Source organism: Saccopteryx leptura, chromosome X (genome assembly GCF_036850995.1).
Source record: "Saccopteryx leptura isolate mSacLep1 chromosome X, mSacLep1_pri_phased_curated, whole genome shotgun sequence".
In the NCBI taxonomy this organism is placed as follows: Eukaryota; Metazoa; Chordata; class Mammalia; order Chiroptera; family Emballonuridae; genus Saccopteryx; species Saccopteryx leptura.
In genome coordinates, this window is record NC_089516.1 from 44,064,897 (window position 1) to 44,088,869 (window position 23,973).

Consider the following 23,973-nt stretch of genomic DNA (forward strand, 5'->3'; position numbering starts at 1 on the left):
TGGAGCAAGGTTGGCCCGGGCGCTGAGGATGGCTCCGTGGCCTCTGCCTCAGGCACTAGAATGGCCCTGGTTGCAACAGAGCAACACCCCAGATGGGCAGAGCATTGCCCCCTGGTGGGCATGTCGGGTGGATCCCGGTTGGGCACATGTGGGAGTCTGTCTGACTGCCTCTCCGTTTCCAACTTCAGAAAATTACAAAAACCAAAAAATGAAAGTCCCTTCAGGAGGTTACCTGGGCCGATTATCCAGTGGGTTCTGTGGCCTGGCCACAGAGGAGAAGAACAGATTCTTCTTCTTTAGGGAGGGAGAGATTTCAGATAAGGCAACTCCAGAAGTGCTTTTGGATTAGGTTTAGATTCCTGTGCCCCTACGGCCATGCTCAGTTCTTGGAGTGGTCAGAGTTGAGTATTGGTGTCCCGCAACTCAATCTCTGGCCACCGGACGGTTAAGTAAAGTGGATGTGCTCGGGACGTCTCCACGGGCACACGCGCACTCGGGACGGAAAGAGGTCCTTAACGCAGCTACGGTTTCGGAGGCAGGGGACTTACCACACCATGTGCCAAAGTGGGTGGAAGGTCAGAAGTCCTGGTTCTTTCTTGGAGGGGAAGGGAAGAGGAGCGGTTGAAGGGAAGACTTCAACTCCTCCGGGGTTTCGGCACCAAATGTATTTTTCCCCGCCGAGGAAGAAGGAAAGCACCGGAGCCACAAAGTGTGGAATAATAAAAGGCTTTATTGAGTACAGAGCACATCTCACTCAACGAGGTTCCCTGGTCTCAGGGACATGGAGGCCAGGGAAGTCGCATGGGGTGACCCGCGTGGGAGATATTTAAAGGGTCTCGTCTAGGGTGGTCGAGCTAATATGACATGATGAAATCTCACTGGCTGGCAGACAGTAGCTTTTCTCCAAAGGGATCCTGGAAAGTTTCTTTTGGAGCGCCTGGATGTGGGCAGGCGGTTCCAGCCAAAGTTCCTGGGTCTGGTGTCTCACGTGACCGTCCCCCATTGCTGACCACTGCACAGTAGTCACACTTCCCACTGATGCAGCTGGACATGGCAGCCTATGGAGGGAGAGGGAAGGGAGCAGCTGGACTGAGAGCTTCTTTGCATTTCTGGCAACTTGGACATTTCTTGGTGACTCAGGTCACTGACCAGGGATTTTGGTTATCTATCCCCCCATCTTTACCCCAAGCTTTCTATCCTCACTCAGGGTCCCCCTCAAACATTGAACATCACATGGTGGGCTCTGAGCAGTTCCAGGTTCTGACTTTGGGCCCTGGGTGTGCACAGGAGGAACTACGGGAGGTTTGGGTTTCCTCTGGGGGTGGAGAGAAGCCACTAGTTCGGCCTTAGGGTACATAGTTGCTCCTGCACTGATGCGTACTCCGAGTCTTCAACACTTCTGCCTGCTTGTGAGCAACAACCCAATGCACAGACAGGGGTGGGGCCCAGGCAGCGGCTTCCCTGGGGTTTGGGGGAGCCTGGGCCTCCTGAGGCAGCAGAGCCCTGCAGACTCGGGGTGAAACTCCGTGGCAGAAACCAACATTTGCCACCTCATCTCCTCCATTGCCCCCACCCTCGTGCAGGTCCCCAAGGTGGTTGCTTCAACTACTACAGGGTCTCCCGACTGGCCCTCCTGCTTCCAGCCTTGTCCCCAAGTCTGTTCTCTTCAGAGCACCCAGAGGGATCCTCTTACATACAAGTTGGATCATGCTCCTCCTCTGCTCAAAACAGTCCAGCCCATCACTCAGAAAAAAAGCCCAAGTTCTCACTGTGGCCCACAGGGCCCTCTAGGATCAGGCCTGGCCAACCTCAGCACCTCCCACACCAGCCCCTACAGCCACGCTCTGGCACGCTCCAGCCTCGGCGCCTTCACATTGCCTTTCTCTGTCTGGAACGCTGTTCTCCCCCCTCCCGCCCCCAGACATGAAGGCTCCCTCTCTCACTTCATTCAGGTCTTTGTTTAAATTTGTCAGGGAGGTCTTCCCTGATCACAGCCCCCATAAAAGCCCCACTTCCCACTCCTGCAAGTCTTATTTCCTGTCCTTGCTTTATTTCCCCTCACAAACTCATTTTTAGCTGACCTATTATGTTATCCACCTGCTTCCCCGAGAAACTGAGCCCCAGGGCAGGGACTTCTGTCATTGCAGGTCACAGCTATACCCCCAGGGCCTAGAACAGTTTCTGGCACACAGAAGATACCCAGTAATGTCTGTGCAATGCGAGACTGTGAAACACGTACAGTGGTGTCTATGACAAAGCAGACAGTCAATAAATGGTTGTTGAGTGAAGGAATAAATCAACACACACATACATGAATGAATAAGTGCACCCTATCCCATCTTGGGTCCTAGAACCGCCCCCTTCCCTATCCCACCCCCACAGCCCTGGGAGCCAGCCATCGGCACAAACACAGGAACTTTATTTACAAACACAAGGCTGGAGCGTGGGCCAGGTGGAAGGGTGGACACGCAGGGCTGGGAGGCTCCTACTTCTGCTCCCGCCTCCAGACGATGACCATGCCGCTAGCGTCACTGGAAGCCAGCAGGCTCTCATCGCAGTTGAAGCTGACGTCCAGCACAGGGGCGCTGTGGCCCTGCAGCTTGTTGACTGCAGCCTTGGCTGCCCGCTCCACATCAAAGAAGTGGACGCACATGTCCTCGCTGCCTGTCACTGCCCAGGTGAGAAGGAGAGGCCATCAGGAGGTGGTGGGTGACCCAGATGTTAAGGGAGTCCTGTCTAAGGTGTGAGGTCCCAGTGTGCCTGGAGGGGAGAGTCTGGGGGGGCCAATCCCTAGATGGGAGGGTAACTAGCTGTCTTGGTTCTGTGTCTAGAGAATGAGGTCTCAGAGCTCTTTTGGAGGTCTGTGTCTCATGTTGGGAGGTTTGTTGGCTGGACGGGGCTCTGTGTTCAAAGTGGAATGCTGTTGGGGTGTGAGAAGCCTCAAGGCCCAGGAAGTCAGGGCATCAAGATGTCATGATATCTGAGCCAGGTCAACGCAGCCCTGGTGCCTGCCTTTCCCGGCCAACAGACGCCGTGACCTATGGGACTCACCCACACAGGCCCCCTGGCGGAAGGACATGAGGGGGCAGAAGATGCTGCGCACGGGGTGTGAGCTCTGCTCAATAGGAAAGCTTCTCTTCAGCTGCAGGGTCCCCTCATTGTCCACCACCCTGAGGGAAGAATGAGAGCCAGTCAGGGCGCAGCCTCAGCTCAAAGGGAATGAAATGCATGGTGTCCTAGTCTGTGTCCCCACCCTTGTGCCCAAGTTCTTGTCAAGATCCATGAAATGCAGTTTTTTGTGTTTTTTTTTTGCATTCCTCTGAAGCTGGAAACGGGGAGACACAGTCAGACAGACTCCCGCACGCCCACCAGGGGCGAAGCTCTGCCCACCAGGGGGCGATGCTCTGCCCCTCCGGGGCGTCGCTCTGCCGCGACCAGAGCCACTCTAGCGCCTGGGGCAGAGGCCAAGGAGCCATCCCCAGCGCCCGGGCCATCCTTGCTCCAATGGAGCCTTGGCTGCGGGAGGGGAAGAGAGAGACAGAGAGGAAGGAGGGGGGGGGTGGAGAAGCAAATGGGCGCTTCTCCTATGTGCCCTGGCCGGGAATCGAACCCGGGTCCCCCGCACGCCAGGCCGACGCTCTACTGCTGAGCCAACTGGCCAGGGCCGAAATGCAGTTTTAAGACTTCATAAACCTGTAGTCCAGTGACAGTTTGGACACTACCTGGTGACATAAATGAGGAGCCTCTGCTGTGTAAGTCCCTCGTTTCTCTCCCTAGGGCCCTCTAAGAGCTCTGGCGTTCACACGGGCCCACAGAGAAGAAACGGCTGACCAAACTACGGCACCCTGAACAACATGGCCGTCCACAGGAATAAACCGGAGCGCTGCAGGTGACCTGCAGCGTGTCCACAGGCACTGTCTGCTGAGAAAAGCAAGATGTAGAAGAGGATGTAGAAGAAACCCACTGCTATAAAATGATGACCCTCCCTCAAAAATGTGTGGCAGTGTGCAAGCCAAGGACTATGGGAGACGGACAAAGTGAGGGACAGCACATACGAAGTTGTTAACATGCTTGACAGTGGCAGGGGTGGCCAACCAAGGGGGCAGGGAGGAGGAAGAGAGAAGGCGGAGGATGGGGGACAGGGGCACAAAACTGAGGAGTATGCTTAAATTAAAAGTTATAAGTGTGCATGTGTAATTTTCTTTTAAAAGGAGAAGAAAAAGAAAAGAGTAAAATGGCAAGCATCCTGTCAGGCAGTGGTTTTCAGACCTGGCTGGATAGCATTTGGGGAACTTTCAGACATATCAAAGCCCAGTCTGCACCCGAGTCTCTGAAATGCCCAGCCTGGAGAGGGGCCTGGCCATGACTTCGGGATTCCTTCTGGTTATCTGTGTTCAGCCCAGGCTGAGAACTGCATTTGGGTACATGACATATGTGAGCAGGGAGAGTCAAGTCGCTGGCTCAAAAAAAAAAAAAAAAAAAAAGAAAAAGAAAAAAAGAAAAAGCAAGCCTGACTGGTAATGGCGCAGTGGATAGAGCCTTGACCGGGATGCTGAATTCCTCAGTTGGAAACCCCGAGGTCGCCAGCTAGAGCATGGGCTTGCCAGCTTGAGTGCAGGGTCACTGGCTTGAACATGGGATCACTGACAGGATCCCAAGGTCACTGGGTTGAGCCCAAAAGTCGCTGGCTTGAGCAAGGGGTCACTAACTCGGCTTGAGCCCCCTGGTCAAGGCACATATGAGAAGCAATCAATGAACAACTAAAATGAAGCAACTATGAGTTGATGCTTCTTGTCTCTTACTCCCTCTCTTTCTCTAAAAATGAAATAAAACTTTCAAAAAAAAAAAAAAAAGAAAAGAAAACAGGTCACTGCTCTAAGGGCCCCTAGCCCATTTAAAATATTTTTAGCCTGACCATGCGGTGGTGGCACAGTGAACAGAGCGTTGGACTGGGATGCGGAGGACCCAGGATCGAACCCCCGGGGTCACCGGGTTGGGCACGGGTTCACCTGGTTTGAGCAAGGCTCACCAGCTTGAGCCCAAGGTCGCTGGCTTGAGCAAGGAGTCACTCGGTCTGCTGTAGCCCCCCAGTCAAGGCATATATGAGAAAGCAATCAGTGAACAACTAAGGTGCCACAACGAAGAACTTCTCATCTCTCTCCCTTCCTGTCTGTCCCTATCTCCTCTCTTTGTCTCTGTCTGTCACAAAAACAAACAAAAAAACCAAACAAGCTGATTTTAGAGAGAGGAAGGGAGAGAGAGACAGAAACATCGATCTGTTTCTCTATATGCCCTGACCAGGGATCGAACCAGCAAGCTCGGTTTTGGGATAACTCTAACCACCTGAACTATCAGCCAGGATGTGATTCTAGTCCATTTATGCCTCAGTTTGCTCATCTTTTATTTTTCTAACATTAAAAAATTTTTTTTCCCATTGATTTGAAAGACAGAGAAAGAGGTGTGTGTGTGTGTGTGTGTGTGTGTGTGTGTGTGAGAGGGAGAGAGAGAGAGAGAGAAGAATCAACTCATTGTTCCCAAGTGGACCTCATTGTTCCTGAGTGCATTCATGGTTGCTTCACATATGTGCCCTGTTGGGATCAACTACCTCAGCGCACAGGGACAATGCTCTATCCACTGAGCCACCTGGCCAGGGCTCAATTTGCTCATCTTTTTTTTTTTTTTTTGTATTTTTCTGAAGTGAGAAGTGGGGAGGCAGAGCATCTGACAAGGATCCACCCAGCATGCCCACCAGGGGGCGATGCTCTGCCCATCTGAGGCACTGCTCTGTTGCAACGGGAACCATTCTAGCACCTGAGGAAGAAGCCATGGCACCATCCTCAGCGCCCGGGCCAACTTTGCTCCAATGGAGCCTTGGCTGCGGGAGGGGAAGAGAGAGACAGAGAGGAAGGAGAGGGGGAGGGGTGGAGAAGCAGATGGGCGTTTCTCCTGTGTGCCCTGGCCGGGAATCAAACCCGGGACTTCCGCACACCAGGCCAATGCTCTACCACTGAGCCAACCGGCCAGGGCCTGCTCATCTTTAAAATAGACATGAGGGGGGTGAACACACAATACAGTGTACAGCGATGTGTTATAGAATTGAGCATCTGAAACATGTATAATTGTTAACCAGTGTCACCCCAATAAATTCAATTAAGAATTTTTTTTTTTTTTTTACAGAGAGAGAGAGTCAGAGAGAGGGATAGACAGGAACAGAGAGAGATGAGAAGCATCAATCATCAGTTTTTTGTTGTGGCACCTTAGTTGTTCATTGATTGCTTTCTCATATGTGCCTTGACCGTGGACCTTCAGCAGACCGAGTAACTCCTTGCTCGAGCCAGCGACCTTGGGTCCAAGCTGGTGAGCTTTTGCTCAAACCAGATGACCCCGCACTCAAGCTGGCAACCTCAGGATCTCAAACCTGGGTCCCCAGGCCAACGCTCCATCCACTGCGCCACCGCCTGGTCAGGCTCAATTAAGAATTTAAATAAATAAAATAGAGATGATAACAGCACCTACCTCACAGTGTTGTTATAAAAATTCAATGAGGTGATATGTGTGAGGGGTTTTGAATCCCTGCCCCAGCAACTAGTACCTATGTGCTAGCTACTATTACTAGTGCTATTATAGTGAGGTTATCATTATATTATGACGATGAGGAAGAGGAGGAGGAGAAAGGGGAGGAGACTAGGCTTCTCTAGGCAGTGAAATTAACTAGACGAAGGAGACAGACCTCCCTTCCCAGTCTGATGGAGGCGGCAGGCCCTACATCTCCAGGAGGCTGAATAGCAGGTCCCACCTGTAGAGCAGCAGCTTGTTGAGGCAAGCGTTTATGAGCAGTGAGGGGTCCCGGGCCTCACGGCTGACCCAGGAGCGGGCAGAGATGCTAGTCACAGGGCTACCCTCATGCACCACCAGACGTTTAGCTTTGGTCAGCTTCCCTGCAACAATGGAAGGGAGAAGAGGCAACAATAAAGGTGAGGGTGGTGTACCAGGAGGGCAGGAATAAGAGCTCTCCGATGCAGGCCTGGGGCCTGCCTACCTGTGGCCATGTCGAAGAGGAAGGAGAAAACACTGCCTCGGTCATCACCCGCCCAGAGCAGCCGGCCAGGGGCATCAAAGGACAGAGCGAGGACGCGGCCTGTCAGCTTGCTGGAGCCACCCTTCACTTTCTTGCCCGTGGAGATGTTCACAACATGCACATTGTGCTTGGCATTCCCCACCTGTGGGTGAGACCCGCACACCATCATCCTGCTCCCAGCCCAGCCAGTCCCTTCTTCAGTCTGACCACAGTGGGGCTGCTATTAATGGGACCTGCTTCTCTCTACTGGAATCTAATCACAGTGGGCCCATGACAGGTAGACTAGAGGTGACCCAGGCCTGCAGCCCTCCTGAGCTAGACCTTCTTGCAATCTGCCAGAGTAGACAGCTGCTGCAGGGACTATAGGGGTTGCAGACCCACAGTGTTGCCCCTTGGCCAGTGCCCCCGTGCTCAGCCAAGCACTGGGCCACCCTAGGCCCATGATACTAGCTCATCTGTTCCCTGGCTGGTCCTTCTTGGAGCCTCTCTTACAGTGGGGCTGCTGCTGCTGCTACAAAAGGATTCCAGAGCCCAGCCTCACTTGGCCAGTCCCCTGTGTGCTCCCTGCTCAGGGCTAGGTCAGACTTTTCTTTTCCTTCCCCCACCGCCTGTCCTCTCTGACGTTCTATCCTGGGGATGGACCACAGAGGAGCTTCCACTGAGATGAGATGAAGTTTCTGACTGGTAATCCTGCCCCCCAACCAACGGCCCCTGCAGTTGGAAAACGGCAGGACTACTGCTGATGGGACCAGAGGGGCGGCAGACCCATGATCCTATGCCCTGACTAGTCACTCCTGAGGTCTACCACAGCGGGGCTGTCCCAAACCAAGAACTGCACGTCACGTTCTGACTTGTTTCCCTCTGAGTCTGACCACCAGGGGGCTGTGCCAATGGGCCAGAGGACTCCCCTTCCCATACTGATGCCCAGAGCAGCCCTCGTGGCCTTCCCCGCCGTTGGTGAGTGCGTGCCCTGGAGCCTGACCACAGTGAGGTTGTTGTTGACTGGCTGGAAGGTGCAGCAGAGCAATTCAGCACCATCAGGGTCAGGGATCTCCCGGATGCAGCGGCCGTCCTCGGAGGCCCAGATGCGCATGGTAGCATCGAGTGAGGTGGACACGAGGATGTCATTGGAGAGGGACCAGGCGAAATCAGAGACCCCGCGGGTGTGGCCCCGGAGCACACGGAGCACGGTGGGTGGCGCAGGTACCAGCTGGCACAGTGAGATGCTGCCATCGAGTGAGCAGCAGGCCAGGCGGTGCCGGTCGTCATTGGCGAAGCGCACTCTTGGGACTGCAATGCCAAGGAGCCATGGTGGAAGTCGGCACACTCACCAGGTACTTTTGTTTACAAAAGGTTCTGACATGTGAGTCAAGGGGAGGAACCCACTGTACCAGGCACAGTGGCATCAGCAAAGGGTTTTCCTTGACTGAGAAAGGGAGTTAGAACCCCAGAAAGCCTTATACCAAAAGCTCCCTACATCTTAGTAGGCGCTTTATGGACTGCAAGGCTTCTGCAATGTGAAAAGGCCTTCACATCTAAGAAAGCACTTTACAATTACTAAGATCTTAGCAGTTTGCAAGACACTCTGCCCTTTTCAAGGGGCTTTCTCTGTTGTAAAAGTGTTAAATTTCTTCAAGTGACTCACAACCTCAGAAGCCTTCTGCAAAGGGCTCTTTTAAGCTGCTGAGTCCCTTTACAGTAGACAAAATACCCAAGGCTTTGCAGACCACTTTGTGGAGGGCTTTTAGGTTTATGAAAGATTTTACAGATGGCAAATCCTCCTTTGGAGGTGGGCTAGAGACCATATTCCAGGAAAGGATACACACTGGGTGGCTGTCACAATTTGGGCAGATTTGTGGTGATGGGATCTGTCACCTACTGGCTCACCTGCCTCGTCCACGTGCTGGTCAAAAACATGGTACATGCCCGCAAAGGCGTAGTTCTCACTCAGCGATGTGTCTCCAGCCATGGCTCGACTTGCTTCTGCTACTGATGTGGGCACCACACTGCCTGGGGGCCTGGGTCCCAAAAGGAATAGGAGGTGAGAAGCGGTAGGTACTAGCATTCGGCCTGCCATTGCCCCATGGCTCCTGTCCTTCTCACAAACCCTCAGCCCTGAGCTGCCCCTGATGCATACCTGTCCTCATAGACGGCACGGTTCATCTGTGCCTGCAACTGGTAGGAGCCTCTGCTGACAGAACGGCGGTGTCCTCGGGCCCCCAGGGCTCGAGAATCATCCTCAAAGTCCTATAAACAGAGGGTCAGGGTGGGTGCATCTTGAAAACAGCCCTTAAGAACCTATGAGGTATGGCCTACTTGTGGTGGTGCAGTGGATAAAGTGTTGACCTGGAATGTTGAGGTTGCTAGTTTGAAACCTTGGGCTTTCCCGGTCAAGGCACATACAACAAGCAATCAATGAACAACTAAAGTGAAGCAACTGTGAATTGCTATTTCTCACTCACCTCACCCCATAAAATCAATAAATGAAATCTGAAAAAAAAAAAAAAAAAAGAGGCCCTAGCTGGTTGGCTCAACGAATAGAGCATCAGCCGGGTGTGCAGATGTCCCAAGTTCAATCCCTGGTCAGGGCACACATGAGAAGTGACCATCTGCTTCTCCTTCCCTCCCTTTCCTCCTTTCTCTCTTCTCCTCTCGCAGCCAATGGCTTGATTGGTTCAAGCGTTGGCCCCAAGTGCTGAGGATAGCTTAGCTGATTTGAGTTTCAGCCCCAGACAGGGGTTGCAGGATGATCCTGATTGGGACACATGTGGGTGTCTGTCTCTTTATCTCCCGTCCTCTCACATAAAAAAGGACCTATGAAGTTTGAAGCCTTCAAAATATACCTAGAACCAGATCCCTTCTCACCCCACCCAGTGCCCAGAGCATCACCAGTACTGTGGTGGCTTAAGTAATAGCTACCCTGCTCCCACCCTTACTCCGCTCAGAGATACTCAATAAATGTTCTTTGAACAAAGAATGAACACCTCCCAGAAGACCACTCAGCTCAATTTTCACCTCAGAGAGGCCTTCCCTCATCATCCCCATCAAAAATAGCTTCCCTGGCCCTGGCCAGTTGGCTCAGCGGTAGAGCGTCGGCCTGGCGCGCGGGGGACCCGGGTTCGATTCCCGGCCAGGGCACACAGGAGAAGCGCCCATTTGCTTCTCCACCCCCCCCCTCCTTCCTCTCTGTCTCTCTCTTCCCCTCCCGCAGCCAAGGCTCCATTGGAGCAAGGATGGCCCGGGCGCTGGGGATGGCTCCTTGGCCTCTGCCCCAGGCGCTAGAGTGGCTCTGGTCGCGGCAGAGCGACGCCCCGGAGGGGCAGAGCTTCGCCCCTGGTGGGCGTGCCAGGTGGATCCCGGTCGGGCGCATGCGGGAGTCTGTCTGACTGTCTCTCCCCGTTTCCAGCTTCAGAAAAAAATACAAAAAAAAAATAGCTTCCCCTTGTCCCCCCACAGCAGTCCTGCTTTATCCCTCAAGTCTGCTTTATGTTTGCATCTTAGCACGCCTCACTATAAGCCACGGTAATTACTGACATGCTTATCTGGTTTGCTCTGTTTATTTACCTATTTATCTTGTTTACTGCCTACTTATCAACCTGTTTATCTTGTTCATTGACTGTTTATTGACATATATTATCTCTTTTTGCTCTCTACTCATCCTAAGAGCCTGGAACAGTGCCTTGTACATAGCAGGCGCTTGACAAGTCAAGCCTGTTGAGCTAATATATATATATATATATATGGAGGCAGGTGGTATGCATGGCAAGTGGGGTGAGGGAGCTCACCTCCATGCGGTCAAGGGTAGTGCGGCTGCTGCGGACAATGCTGTTGCTATAGGCACGGGCACTACCTGGCTCGGAGAGAGGCCCGTAGCGCTGACCCAACAGCTGTCCACGCAGCCTCAAGTACTGTCGACGCAGTGCTGGGGGGTGCCCAGCCTTGGCATTCTCCCGCAGTAGCTGGCTGCGCCTTCGAATATACTGTGTCCGAAACTGTGGGAACGTTGGTGTGCGGTACGCGTTGTACCTGCGATGGAAGGAGGCAGGTGAACAACAGGCACAGGATAGAAGGAATCAATCAATTCAGGGGATAGGGAAGGAGAATGAAGTGAGTGGCAGGGATATGCACTAAGATGGAGTCAGTGTGGGGACTATGGAGGCAATCTGCAGCTTTGCTGAAGTTGGTATGGGGTGACTGAGTCAGTGTAGTAGGGATCAGTCTGATATGGTGTGGGGGTTAGTGTGAAGTAATGGCAGGGGTCCGTATGGGATAGAGATGGTGTAAGAGTGGGTAAATGGTAGTAAGAGAAGTCTGGCGGGCAATGGTGGGAAACAGGGTATCACCAGCTTGAGCTCCCTCACCCCCACACAACCCACATGTTCTAATAACACAATCTTGAGCTCCCTCACCCCCACACAACCCACATGTTCTAATAACACAATCTCTGTGCATGCCCACATTTAACTGCATTTTTCCCAGCATGCTCTTTATGACCCTCTCGGGTCAGCCCTTCTCACTGAGGGCAAACCCCCACACCCTGATACTACGCAAGCTCACTTCCGGTATGCCCACACAGCCACATAAAGCAAGTTCTACGTCCAGCCTCACTTATCACCATTGCGCATGCACCAGAGTAGCTTCCACTCCCACGGGGCCCGACCCCATTCCTCACCTCGCGTCTACTGCTAAGACCTGCTGCCACACCGCGGCCATTACCCGGCCTCCTCTTCCGCCTTGTCCGCCTGCGGGCGCCTGCAGAACAAGGGCCTGGAATGTCAACGTCTCAAGTGAAGGGGTCTAATTCCGCCCCTTCTGGCAGGCGATCGTTGCCATAGATACTGAGTCCCTCTACGTCGAGATGTTGTGAAATCCCACCCAGCTGTTAGCATGGTCAACACCCCAGCCCTGCCCTGGCAACTCCGAGAAGAATCAAAGCAGCGATTCGGGCCTCACCCCGCCCGTCCCAGGTCGCCATAGCAACGCTCCTCCCCAGCCTAGCAATCCTTCTTGGCCTTCCCCACCCATCTTGCCCCCACTACCCCCGCCTTCCCTTTCCGGATCCAAGAACAGGGCCCGGGATCAGGGACCACCTCCGGGGCTGCCTCCGGCTCTTGAGGCCCCCGGGGCGGCCCTGAGAGCAGTGTCGCCCTTTTCTTCTGTGTCTGTTCTCCGAATCTCAGGCCCCCAAGCAAGATGGCCGCCTGCTGCCAGGAAGAGCAGCCAAGTATAGAGCGAATGGATAGGAATCTTCCCCCACAGCGTGGGAGAATCACGCAGGCGCACTAAGGGACAGTAACTTCCGGCACAGGAGCGGAGGTTCCGCCCCTTTAGTTCAATCCGCGTTCAGTCCGTAATGACACTTTTTGTATGCGCAAGAATAATGTCCAATGGCCACAGGGGCAGGGTCAAGTATGCGAATCACTCACTAAAAGTCAAGAGATACGACTTTCAGAAAAAGAAACACGATTTTCTTTTAAACGGCTTTTTTGCAGCACAATCTTGGTCATGCAAGATTTGAAGCATAGTATAAAACAGTCACACATACAGAGGCCCCTACAAATTCCTCTGACCGATGAGCCTCGGGACAACTCCGGGATGGGAAGAATCCATTCTGTGGGGAGGGAGGGGTGGCTTTGGGTTTGCTGCTCCCAGGAAACGGTTTGGGCTTGCGTCTTTAAATAATTAGGCACAACAATCCCAGTAGCCTATCTGGATCACCTTTATTTCAACTTCAACAGGAAGCTCCATCTCTACTTGTCTTAACACGGTAGCTTCCTATTGGATCTCAACATCAACTGATACAATTATCAAAACTTATTTTTTACGTTATTTTTATCACAGATACTAAAATCTGAAAAATATTCTAAAGCTACATGAAACGAGGAGACACATCCAAAAACGTATTGCCCTTTTTGTGTGTGCCCTAACAAAAATAGATCATACTGTATTGCATTGACTTGGCAACTCCCTTGCCTTGTAACTAAGCTATCAGTGTCTTTCCAGGATACGAAATACCATTTTATTTCTTGAATGATGAAGAATAAACGATTTCACTGCACAAATGTGTAACTTCTAACATTCATTTGACAGTGTGCTGAGCACTGTTCAAAGTTGTTTATATGTATTAATCCATTTAACCCTAATAACTGAATGTTGTGGGTCCTATTACTATCTCCATTTTACAGATGATGAAATCTAAAGCCCAGGGAGTTTAAGGGTGATATTTTTATTGAAATGATCCTCTATTTGTGACCAGCACTAGGCTTTTTCCATGTTCATTTTGCCATAAAGGGTGCTGTGATCAATGCCTTTCCCATTCACCTTGACCCTCCCTGGACAGAGAGCCTGCCCCTTTATCCCACTGCTCACCTTCCAAAGAAATATGGTGGGAAGAAATCATAGGAAAGTCAGAGATGCCAGGGAGATTTACTGTCTCACTGACAGAAATGATTCTCTTTTTTTGTATTTTTTCTGAAGCTAGAAACAGGGAGGCAGTCAGACAGACTCCTGCATGCGCCCGACTGGGATCCACCCGGCACGCCCACCAGGGGGCGATGCTCTGCCCATCCGGCCGTTGCTCTGTTGCGACCAGAGCCATTCTAGCGCCTGAGGCAGAGGCCATGGAGCCATCCCCAGCGCCCGGGCCATCTTTGCTCCAATGGAGCCTTGGTTGCGGGAGGGGAAAAGAGAGACAGAGAGGAAGGAGAGGGGGAGGGGTGGAGAAGCAGATGGGCGCTTCTCCTGTGTGCCCTGGCCGGGAATCGAACCCGGGACTTCCGCACACCAGGCTGACGCTCTACCACTGAGCCAACAGGCCAGGGCCCAGAAATGATTCTTTTGTTGTTGTTTTTACAATATTCATGTTAAAATTTCAAAAATTATTTTTTTCAAATTATAAGAGAATGTTTACTTAGGAAGTTACAGAGGTAATAGAAGTGAGCCAGCTGGGCTTCTGAAACAAGCAAAAGAAGGGCCCTTGGAGCTTAGGAGAGAGAAAGGCAAAGGTGATGCACCTGGGGGAAGAAGAGAGAGAAGGGAAAGCACCAGGGTGCTCTGGAGAGGGAAAGCGCCCTCAAAACTTTCTTTAAAAAGATGTTATTTAGTGATTTTAGAGAGAGGAGAGAGAGAGAAAGAGAAACAGGGCGGGGGGGGAGTGGGAAGCATCAACTCATAGTTGCTTCTTGTGTGTGAATTGACTGGGCAAGCCTAGGGTTTCAAACTGGAGACCCCAGCTATCCAGGTCAAATCCTTATCCACTGCACCACGACAGGTCAGGCTCAAAAGTTAGTTTTAAAACATCATTCCTAAGGTCACATTGTTCATTAAATTTCTCATATGAGTGAACTGAGGAACGGGAATAGAGGAAGAGGAGGGATCAAAGGGACTAGAGGGAAAGCGGTCAGAGGGAAAGGGGAGGAGAGGATGGGATCAGAGAAGGGAAAGAGATTAGTGTAATTATATATACATAATACAGAGTTATAGAGAGCAGTACAGCAAATCCTGGAGGGAAGGAGGGAGGGCGTTGGAGGGAGGGGTCAAAGGGGGTATCAAGGGGAACATGGGGGTGGGAGGAAGGGAGATATATTCGGTGGGACACTTGAATCTATGTAGGCACAATAAATTAAAATCAATAAAAAATAAAAAAAAACCCTCATTCCTATAAGGCTATAAGATACTAGATAAAACAACCTAATTAAAGTAACTGATGCATTGCCTGACCAGGCAGTGGCGCAGTGGATAGAGCATCAGACTGGGATGTGGAGGACTCAGGTTCGAGACCCCAAGGTCGCCAGCTTGAGCACAAGCTCATCTGGTTTGAGCAAAGCTCACCAGCTTGGACCCAAGGTCGCTGGCTCGAGCAAAGGGTCACTCGGTCTGCTGTAGCCCCCTGGTCAAGGCACATATGAGAAAGCAATCAATGAACAACTAAGGAACCGCAACGAAGAATTGATGATTCTCATCTCTCTCCCTTCCTGTCTGTCCCTATCTGTCCCTCTCTCTGACTCTCTCTGTCTCTCCCACAAGAAAAAAAAAAGTAACTGATGCATAAAAAGTGTTCATAACACCTGTTGTGTGAACATTTTCTATTATTCTGAGAAGAAGTAGAGTATTTTTCACAAGGCGGAATAACCTGGCCACTGCCTCAGGCTCTGCCAACTAGGAGCTACATACTTGGTGAATAGACCTATGTTTTTTGTTGTTGTTGTTTTTAGGAGTTACATATTTGGGAAAGTCACTTAAGGCTTTTGTGATCGGTGTCAGGACTAAATCAGTTAATACTTGTAAAGCTTAGACCAGCATCTGGAAAAGAGAAAATATCCATTAAATGTTGACTACTGTTAGTTATTTTAAAAACTTTTCCCAATAATAGATCCATCTGTCAGAGGTAGATCTGGTTCAGAAATAATGTGAATTAGAATTTCACAGCTGTCTCTTGCATCTGTTATGTGCTCTGCTTTTTTCTTATTTATTTTTTATTTTTGCCAGAACAGAGAGAGAGAGAGAGACAGATAGACAGGGAGAGATGAGAAGCAGCAACTCATAGTTGCGTCACCTTAGTTGTTCATTGATTGCATTCCAACATGTACCTTGACCGGGGGGGCTCCAGGCGATCCAGTGACTCCTCACTCAAGCCAGCAATCTTGGACTCAAGCCAGTGACTTTTGGGCTCAAGCCAGCGACTCTGTGTTCAAGTGGCGATCTCAGGGTTTCTAACCTGGGTACTCCGTGTCCCAGTTTGATGTTCTATCCACTGCACCACCAGCAAGGTTCATTGGTTGATTCTTATCTGTGCCCTGCCTGACTGGGAATCGAACCTGCAACCTCAGCATATCAGGACGACACTCTAACCAACTGAACCACCTGGCCAGGCAGGATCCTTGTTGTTAATCACTACACTTTTAAATTTTTGTAATGTTTATTTTATTAATTTTAGAGAGAGAGAGAGGAAGGGAGAGACACAGAGACAGGAGCATTGATCTGTTCCTGTATGTGTCCTGACCGGGGATTGAACCGGCAACCTCTGCACTTCAGGAGGATGCTCTAACCAACTGAGCTGTCTGGCCAGGGCATGCTACGCTATTTAACACCAACTGCCAAATCACTCTGTGTGAGTTCCTCCTGTAGTGTGGATTCATAAAAAGTAATTTCTCTGTCCTCACTTGATCTATCAGCAAATCTTGTCAGTTCCACCTTCAGAATTTATCCAGAATCCTGCCTCCTCTCTGCATGGCCACTGCCTCCACCACCTGGACTACTGCAGTGGCCCCTCACTGCTTCTGCCCTTGACCCCCCATCTGTCCTCACAGCAGCCAGAGGGTTGCGTTACAACTAGAGTCACCCCGGGGCCCTCTTCTGCTCAGACCCGTGTTGTGGCTCCAGGTCTCTCAGAAGAAAGCCAAGGTCCTCTCCATGGCCAGTGAAGCGCCACAGGACCGGGCCCGTCACCTCTCTCACCTCACCTCCTGCCACCTGCCCCTTGGCTCTAATTCTCTTATTTATTTATTTATTCATTCATTCATTCATTCATTCATTTATTTTTTAGAGAGGAGAGGGAGAGACAGAGAGAGAGAGAGAGAGAGGAGAGACAGAGAGAGAAGGGGGGAGGAGCTGGAAGTATCAACTCCCATATGTACCTTGACCAGGCAAGCCCAGGGGTTCGAACCGGTGACCTCAGCATTTCCAGGTCAACGCTTTATCCACTGCACCACCACAGGTCAGGCATGTCTTGACTTATTTAATGGGTCTTATTCCCACATTACAGGTGAAGGGACAGATTTTAGAGGCCTTGAGTTTTGGAGGAGGGAAGGCAGGACCTCTGGTGCTGGGCAAAGGGATGGGCCTTCTGTCTGGAGAAGCCAGACGGGTTCTAAGAGGAGGGGTTATAGGGCCATTATATGGAAAATATTAACTTAAGGAATGTTAGATGTCAAGAAATAGAAGCCAGTCTGACCTGTGGTGGTGCAGTGGATAAAGCATTGACCTCGAACGCTGAGGTCGCCAGTTTGAAACTCCAGGCTTACTGAATGAAGGCACATATGACAAGGAACCACTATGATTTGGTGCTTCGTGCTTCTCCACCCTCCAGCTCTATCTAAAAATCAATAAATAAAAATTTTTTTTAAAACCCCAAAATAGGCCTGACCTGTGGTGGCACAGTGGATAAAGCGTCGGCCTGGAGTGCTGAGGTTGCCGGTTCAAAACCCTGGGCTTGCCTGGTCAAGGCACATATGGGAGTTGATGCTTCCAGCTCCTCCCCCCTTCTCTCTCTGTCTCTCTCTCTCTCCTCTCTCTCCCATTCTGTCTCTCTCTCTCCTCTCTAAAATGAATTAAAAAAAAATAAAACCCCCAAATATATAGAAACTAGCATTTATAGAGCAGGGTGTCTTGAGTCTCTTGGAGTAGAAATGCCTGCAACTATGGAGAGGGAAGGCCTGCAGAAAACAGATGACAGCTACCCACCTCCCATACCAATGTGGAAGTCCAACAAGTCACACCTCTCACAGTTTATTTTTTATAGACTTTATATTTTTAAATTTTTAAACACTTTATTCATTTTAGAGAGGAGAGACAGAGGAGAGAGAGAGAGAGAGAGAGAGAGAGAGAGAAAGAGAAAGGGGGAGCAGGAAACATCAGCTCCTATATGTGCCTTAACCAGGCAAGCCCAGGGTTTCAAACTGGCCACCTCAGCATTCCAGGTTGACGCTTTATTCACTGTGCCACCACAGGTCAGGACTTTTTAATTTAAAAAAATGTATTGCCTGACCTGTGGTGATACAGTGGATAAGGCATTCAACCTGGAATACTGAGGTCACCGGTTTGAAACCCTGGGCTCGCCCGGTCAAGGCACATACAAGAAGCAACTACTATGAGTTGATGCTTCTTGCTCCTCCCACCCCTCTTTCTCTTTCTCTCATCTCTCTAAAAAGAGATTTTATTCTTACTGATTTTTAGAAAGGAGAGAGCGAGAGAAAGGAAGGGGTCAGGGAGAGGAGCAGGAAGCATCAACTCATAGTTGCTCCTTGTATGTGCCTTGACCGGGCGAGCCCAGGGTTTCAAACCGGTGACCTCACTATTCCAGGTTGACTCCCTAACCACTGTGCCACCACAGGTCAGGCTCTAACAGTTTAATGTTTAAATATTTATTGGGGAAAATCTCAAACTTACCAATATCTAGTATTGACAAAATGAACTTTCATGAACCTGTCACTCAGATTCAACCATTGTACACAGCATTTTTCAAACTGCAGGCTCCATAAGCATTTGAGTGGTTTTGGGCCAGGTGACTTTGTTAAAATACAATAAACTAGGAAACATCAGGAAACTTTGCATACTTCATTCATTAAACCTTTCTTCCACCAGACCTGTGGTGGTGCAGTGGATAAAGTCTCGACCTAGAAAGCTGAGGTCACCGGATTAAAACCCCGGGCTTGCCCAGTCAAGGCACATAAGAGAAGCAACTACTATGAGTTGATGCTTCCTGCTCCTCTTTCATCCTCCCTCTCTCCTCTCTCTAAAATCAATAAATAAAAATCTTTTTTTTCCTTTTTGCAACAGAGACAGAGAGAGTCAGAGAGAGGGACAGATAGGGACAGACAGATAGGAACGGAGAGAGATGAGAAGCATCAATTCTTTGTTGCGGCACCTTTAGTTGTTGAATAATTGCTTTCTCATATGTGCCTTAACTGGGGGGCTACAGCAGAGCAAATGACCCCTTGCTCAAGCCAGCGACCTTGGGTTCAGGCCAGCGACCATGGGGTCATGTCTATTATCCCATGCTCAAGCCAGCGACCTTGGGCTCAGGCCAGCGACCATGGGGTCATGTCTACTATACCATGCTCAAGCCAGTGACTCTGTGCTCAAGCCAGCAACCCTACACTCAAGCCGAATGGGCCTGTGCTCAAGCCGGCGACCTTGAGGTTTCAAACTTGGGTCCTCTGCCTCCCAGTCTGATGCTCCATCCACTGCACCACCACCTGGTCAGGCATATATAAAAATCTTAAAAAACAAAAAAAAATTTTCTACTTACACAAATGGGTGGACTGGACCCCAATGAAGAAAAGTGTACTCCCTGCCTGACATATGGCACAGTGGATAAAGTGTTGAGCTGGAATGCTGAGGTCACCAGTTCGAAACCCTGGTCCCCACCTCACCTATCTTTCTCTTGTAAAATCAATCAATAAAGAAAAACAGCGTTTCTCTTTTTTTTTTTTGCACATGTGCAAAAGACAGACTGGAAAGAAGGAGAGAGATGAGAAGCATCAACTTGTAGTTGCATCACTTTAGTTTTTCATTGATTGCTTCTCATATGTGCCTTGACAGGGCAGAGGGGTGGTGGTGGCGTGGCTTAGGCTGAGCCAGTGACCCCTTGTTCAAGGCAGTGACCATGTGATCACTTCAAGGATCCCACACTCAAGCCAGCAACCTCGGGATTTCAAATATGAAACCTAGTATCCCAGGTCATTCACTGCACCACTACCGCTCAGGTAATAAAAATAAAATCTCAAAATAAAAAGTGGAGGGACACATATGGGGATAGAAAATCACTTGACTTTGGGTGATGGACACACAATGCAATCAACAGTTCAAATGCTATAGAGATGTTCACCTGAAACCTATGTACTCTTACTGATCAATGTCATCTCATTAAATTTAATTTCTTTTTTTTTTTTTAATGAGACAGATAAGAGAGACAGAGAGAGGGACAGATAGGAACGGACAGAGATGAGAAGTATCAATTCCTTTTTTGTTTGTTTGTTTTTTTTGGAGAAGTATCAATTCTTTTTTTTTTTTTTTTTTTTTTGCATTTTTCCGAAGCTGGAAATGGGGAGAGACAGTCAGATAGACTCCCGCATGCGCCCGACCCGGGATCCACCCAGCACGCCCACCAGGGGCGAAGCTCTTCCCACCAGGGGGCGATGCTCTGCCCCTCCAGGGCGTCGCTCTGCCGCGACCAGAGCCACTCTAGCGCCACTCCAGCGCCTGGGGCAGAGGCCAAGGAGCCATCCTCAGCGCCCGGGCCATCTTTGCTCCAATGGAGCCTCGGCTGCGGGAGGGAAAGAGAGAGACAGAGAGGAAGGAGGGGGGGTGGAGAAGCAAATGGGCGCTTCTCCTATGTGCCCTGGCCGGGAATCGAACCCGGGTCCCCCGCACGCCAGGCCGACGCTCTACCGCTGAGCCAACTGGCCAGGGCCTAGTGTTTGCTTTTTCATATGTGCCTTGACCCAGGGGCTACAGCAGAGGGAGTGACCTCTTGCTTGAGCCAGTGACCTTGGGCTTCCAGCCAGTAAGCTTTGGGCTCAAGCCAGCGACCATGGTGTCACGTCTATGATCCTGAGCACAAGCCAGTGACCATGCTCAACCTGGTAAACCTGCACTCAAGCTGGCAACCTTGGGGTTTCAAACCTGGGTCCTCTGCATACCAGTCCAATGCTCTATCCATTGCACCACCGCCTGGTCAGGCTAAATTTAATTTTTTTTTTTTTAACAGAGACTGAGAGAGAGTCAGAGAGAGGGATAGATAGGGACAGATAGACAGGAATGGAGAGAGATGAGAAGCATCAATCATCAGTTTTTCATTGTGACACCTTATTTGTTCATTGATTGCTTTCTCATATGTGCCTTGACCACGGGCCTTCAGCAGACCGAGTAACCCCTTGCTCGAGCCAGTGACCTTGGGTCCAAGCTGGTGAGCTTTTTCTCAAACCAGATGAGCCTGCGCTCAAGCTGGCGACCTTGGGGTCTCGAACCTGGGTCTTTCACATCCCAGTCCAATGCTCTATCCACTGCGTAACTGCCTGGTCAGGCTAAATTTAATTTCTAAAAAAATAATAACAGGTGTACTTCTTACTATGGATTTCAGTCTTGAAGTTTAAAATAGACTACAGCCAGGCCCTGGCTGGTTGGCTCAGTGGTAGAGTGTCGGCCTGGTGTGCAGGAGTCCTGGGTTCGATTCTGGCCAGGGCACACAGGAGAAGCGCCCATCTGCTTCTCTACCTCTCCCCCTCTCCTTCCTCTCTGTCTCTCTCTTCCCCTCCTGCAGCCAAGGCTCCATTGGAGCAAAGTTGGCCCGGGCGCTGAGGATGGCTCTGTGGCCTCTGCCTCAGGCGCTAGAATGGCTCTGGTTGCAACAGAGCAACGCCCCAGATGGGCAGAGTATCGCCCCCTGGTGGGCATGCCGGGTGAATCCCAGTCGGGTGCATGCGGGAGTCTGTCTGACTGCCTCCCCGTTTCCAACTTCAGAAAAAAAAAAAAAAAAAAAAAAAAAAAAAAAAAGTAAAATAGACTATAAATTCTGTGCTTGGGAAACTACGTATTAAGAACTAGATAGAGTTGCCTGACCAAGCGGTGGTGCAGTGGATAGAGCATTGGACTGGGATGTAGAAGGACCCAGGTTCGAGACCCCGACGTTGCCAGCTTGAGCGTGGGTTCATCTGGCTTGAGCAAAAAGCTCACCAGCATGGACCCAAGGTCTCTGGCTAGAGCTAGGGGTTACTCGGTCTGCTGAAGGCCCATGGTCAAGGCACATATGAGAAAGCAATCAATGAACAACTAAGGTGTCGCAACGAAAAACTGATGATTGATGCTTCTCATCTCTCTCAGTTCCTGTCTGTCTATCCCTCTCTCTGACTCTCTTTAAAAGAAAAAAAGAACTAGACAGAGTAAAGGAAACTTTCAGAGATGAGTTTTACTCAAAGAAAATTTAAAATTGGACTGACCAGTGTTGGTGCAGTGGATAAAATGTTGACCTGGAATGAAGTCGCCAGTTTGAAACCCTCAGGTCTATGGCTTTGATTGTGGGCTCAGTAACACGGGACAGTGGCTTAAGCAGGGGAATCGTCCATACAATTCCAAAGCTTGCCAATTTGATCACAAAGGTCGCTGACAAGAAAAGCCCAAGGTCGCCTGACTTGAGGTGGCACAGTGGATGGAATGTTCACCTGGAGTGCTGACGTCACTGGTTTGAAGCCCCAGGCTTGCCTGGTCAAGGCACATGAGAAGCAACTGCTATAAGTTGATGCTTCCTGCTCCTATCTCCACTTTTCTCTCTTTCTCTAAAATCCATGGGTAAAATCTTAAAAAATTAAAAAAGGTCCAAGGCTGTTGCTTTGAGCAAGGGGACACTGGCAGGGCCCCAGTCAAGGTACTCACAAGCTCAATGTACACTCCTAAAGTGAAAGCAACTACAAGTTGATGCTTCTCACTCTGTCTATCCCTTCCTGTCTTGCTAAAAAAAAAAATGAAAGTTTGAAATCGAGTTTAAAGTTTTGCCTGACCAGGCGGTGGCGCAGTGGATAGAGCGTTGTACTGGGATGCAGAAGACCCAGGTTCGAAACCCGAGGTCACCGGTTTGAGCGCGGGCTCATCTGGTTTGAGCAAGGCTCATCAGCTTGAGCCCAAGGTCACTGGCTTGAGCTAGGGGTCACTTGATCTGCTGTAGCCCACCAGTCAAGGCACATATGAGAAAGCAATCAATGAACAACTAAGGTGCTGCAACAAAGAATTGATGCTTCTCATCTCTCTCCCTTCCTGTCTGTCTGTCCCTATCTGTCCCTCTCTCTGTCTCTATCACACACAAAAAAAATTTTGGCTGATCTGATGGTGACGCAGTGGATAAAGCTTCGACCTGGAACACTGAGGTCACCAGTTTGAAACCCTAGGCTTGCCTGGTCAAGGTACATATGGAAGTTGATGCTTCCTGCTCCTCCCCACCTTCTTTCTCTCTCTCCCACTTCTCTAAAATGAACAAATAAAATCTTTTTTAAAAAGTTTGAAATTGCCTGACCTGTGGTGGCGCAGTGGATAAAGCGTCGACCTGGAAATGCTGAGGTCGCCGGTTCGAAACCCTGGGCATGCCTGGTCAAGGCACATATGGGAGTTGATGCTTCCAGCTCCTCCCCCCCTTCTCTCTCTCTGTCTCTCCTCTCTCTCTCTCTCTGTCTCTCCCTCTCCTCTCTAAAATGAATAAATAAATAAAATAATAAAAAAAGTTAAAAAAAAAAAGTTTGAAATTGAGTGTAAAATTTGCCTGACCAGGCAGTGGCACAGTGAATATAGTATCGGCCTAGAATACTGTGGACCCAGGTTCAAACTCTTGAGCTCGCTGATTTGAGTGTGGGTTCATCCGGCTTGAGCGCGGGGTTGCCAGATTGAGCGTGGGATCATAGACATGACCCATGGTCGCTGGCTTGAGCAAGAGGCCACTGGCTCAGCTGGAACCCCCCCATCAAGGCACATATGAGAAGCAATCAATGAACAACTAAATTGTCACAGCTATGAGTGGATGCTTCTCATCTCTCTCCCTTCCTGTCTCTCTCTTAAAAAGATAAATTAAAAAAACTTGACTTGATGGCATATTAGAAATTATGCAGGACAATGCTATGAAATGGTTTTCTTTCTTTCTTTCTTTCTTTTTTTACAGAGACAGAGAGAGAGAGTCAGAGAGAGGGATAGACAGGGACAGACAGACAGGAACGGAGAGATGAGAAGCATCAATCATCAGTTTTTTCGTTGTGACACCTTAGTAGTTCATTGATTGCTTTCTCATATGTGCCTTGTCCGCGGGCCTTCAGCAGAGCAAGTAACCCCTTGCTTGAGCCAGCGACTTTGGGCTCAAGCTGGTGAGCTTTTGCTCAAACCAGATGAGCCCATGCTCAACTGGCGACCTCAGGGTCTCGAACCTGGGTCTTCCGCATCCCAGTCCGATGCTCTATCCACTGCGCCACCGCTATGAAATGTTTTTTATTTTATTTATTTTTTATTTTTATTTTTTTTTAAAGAAGTGTCTCTTCCTTTTACTTTTTTTTAATTTATTCATTTTAGAGAGGAGAGAGAGAGAAAGGGGAGAGGAGCAGGAAGCATCAATTCCCATATGTGCCTTGACCAGACAAGTGCAG

General features: G+C 50.0%; 1 protein-coding gene across 6 annotated transcripts; it reads right to left on the reverse strand.

The window, feature by feature from the left end:
* Positions 1-716: 716 nt before the first annotated feature.
* WDR13 (WD repeat domain 13) lies at positions 717-12,322 on the reverse strand. Of its 6 annotated transcripts, none has more exons than XM_066356485.1 (11): positions 12,169-12,322; positions 11,751-11,830; positions 10,864-11,104; positions 9,216-9,325; positions 8,966-9,096; positions 8,061-8,368; positions 7,040-7,220; positions 6,797-6,938; positions 3,052-3,170; positions 2,490-2,670; positions 717-1,058 (listed from the first exon to the last, which is right to left on the reverse strand). In XM_066356485.1, exons 2-11 carry the CDS (start codon positions 11,789-11,791, stop codon positions 827-829), a joined length of 1,686 nt encoding a protein of 561 aa, XP_066212582.1. In that variant the 5' UTR covers positions 11,792-11,830; positions 12,169-12,322; the 3' UTR covers positions 717-826. The 6 variants fall into 6 exon arrangements, 5 of the variants coding, with proteins under 5 accessions (XP_066212582.1, XP_066212583.1, XP_066212585.1 ...); XM_066356486.1 differs by having other exon boundaries at positions 11,751-11,832; positions 12,130-12,299; XR_010747836.1 differs by having other exon boundaries at positions 925-1,058; positions 2,427-2,670; positions 12,169-12,321.
* Positions 12,323-23,973: the final 11,651 nt, after the last annotated feature.

Bases quoted from the DNA above. Each gene is read 5' to 3' on its own strand.
- WDR13 (XM_066356485.1), bottom strand. From the start codon at position 11,791: ATGGCCGCGGTGTGGCAGCAGGTCTTAGCAGTAGACGCGAG. The intron at 8,369-8,965 runs GTGAGCCAGTAG...TTGGCATTGCAG, and splicing joins CCAGCACGTGGACGAGGCAG to TCCCAAGAGTGCGCTTCGCC. The intron at 1,059-2,489 runs GTAGGAGCCTCC...CTCCCTCCATAG, and splicing joins GTCTGGAGGCGGGAGCAGAA to GCTGCCATGTCCAGCTGCAT.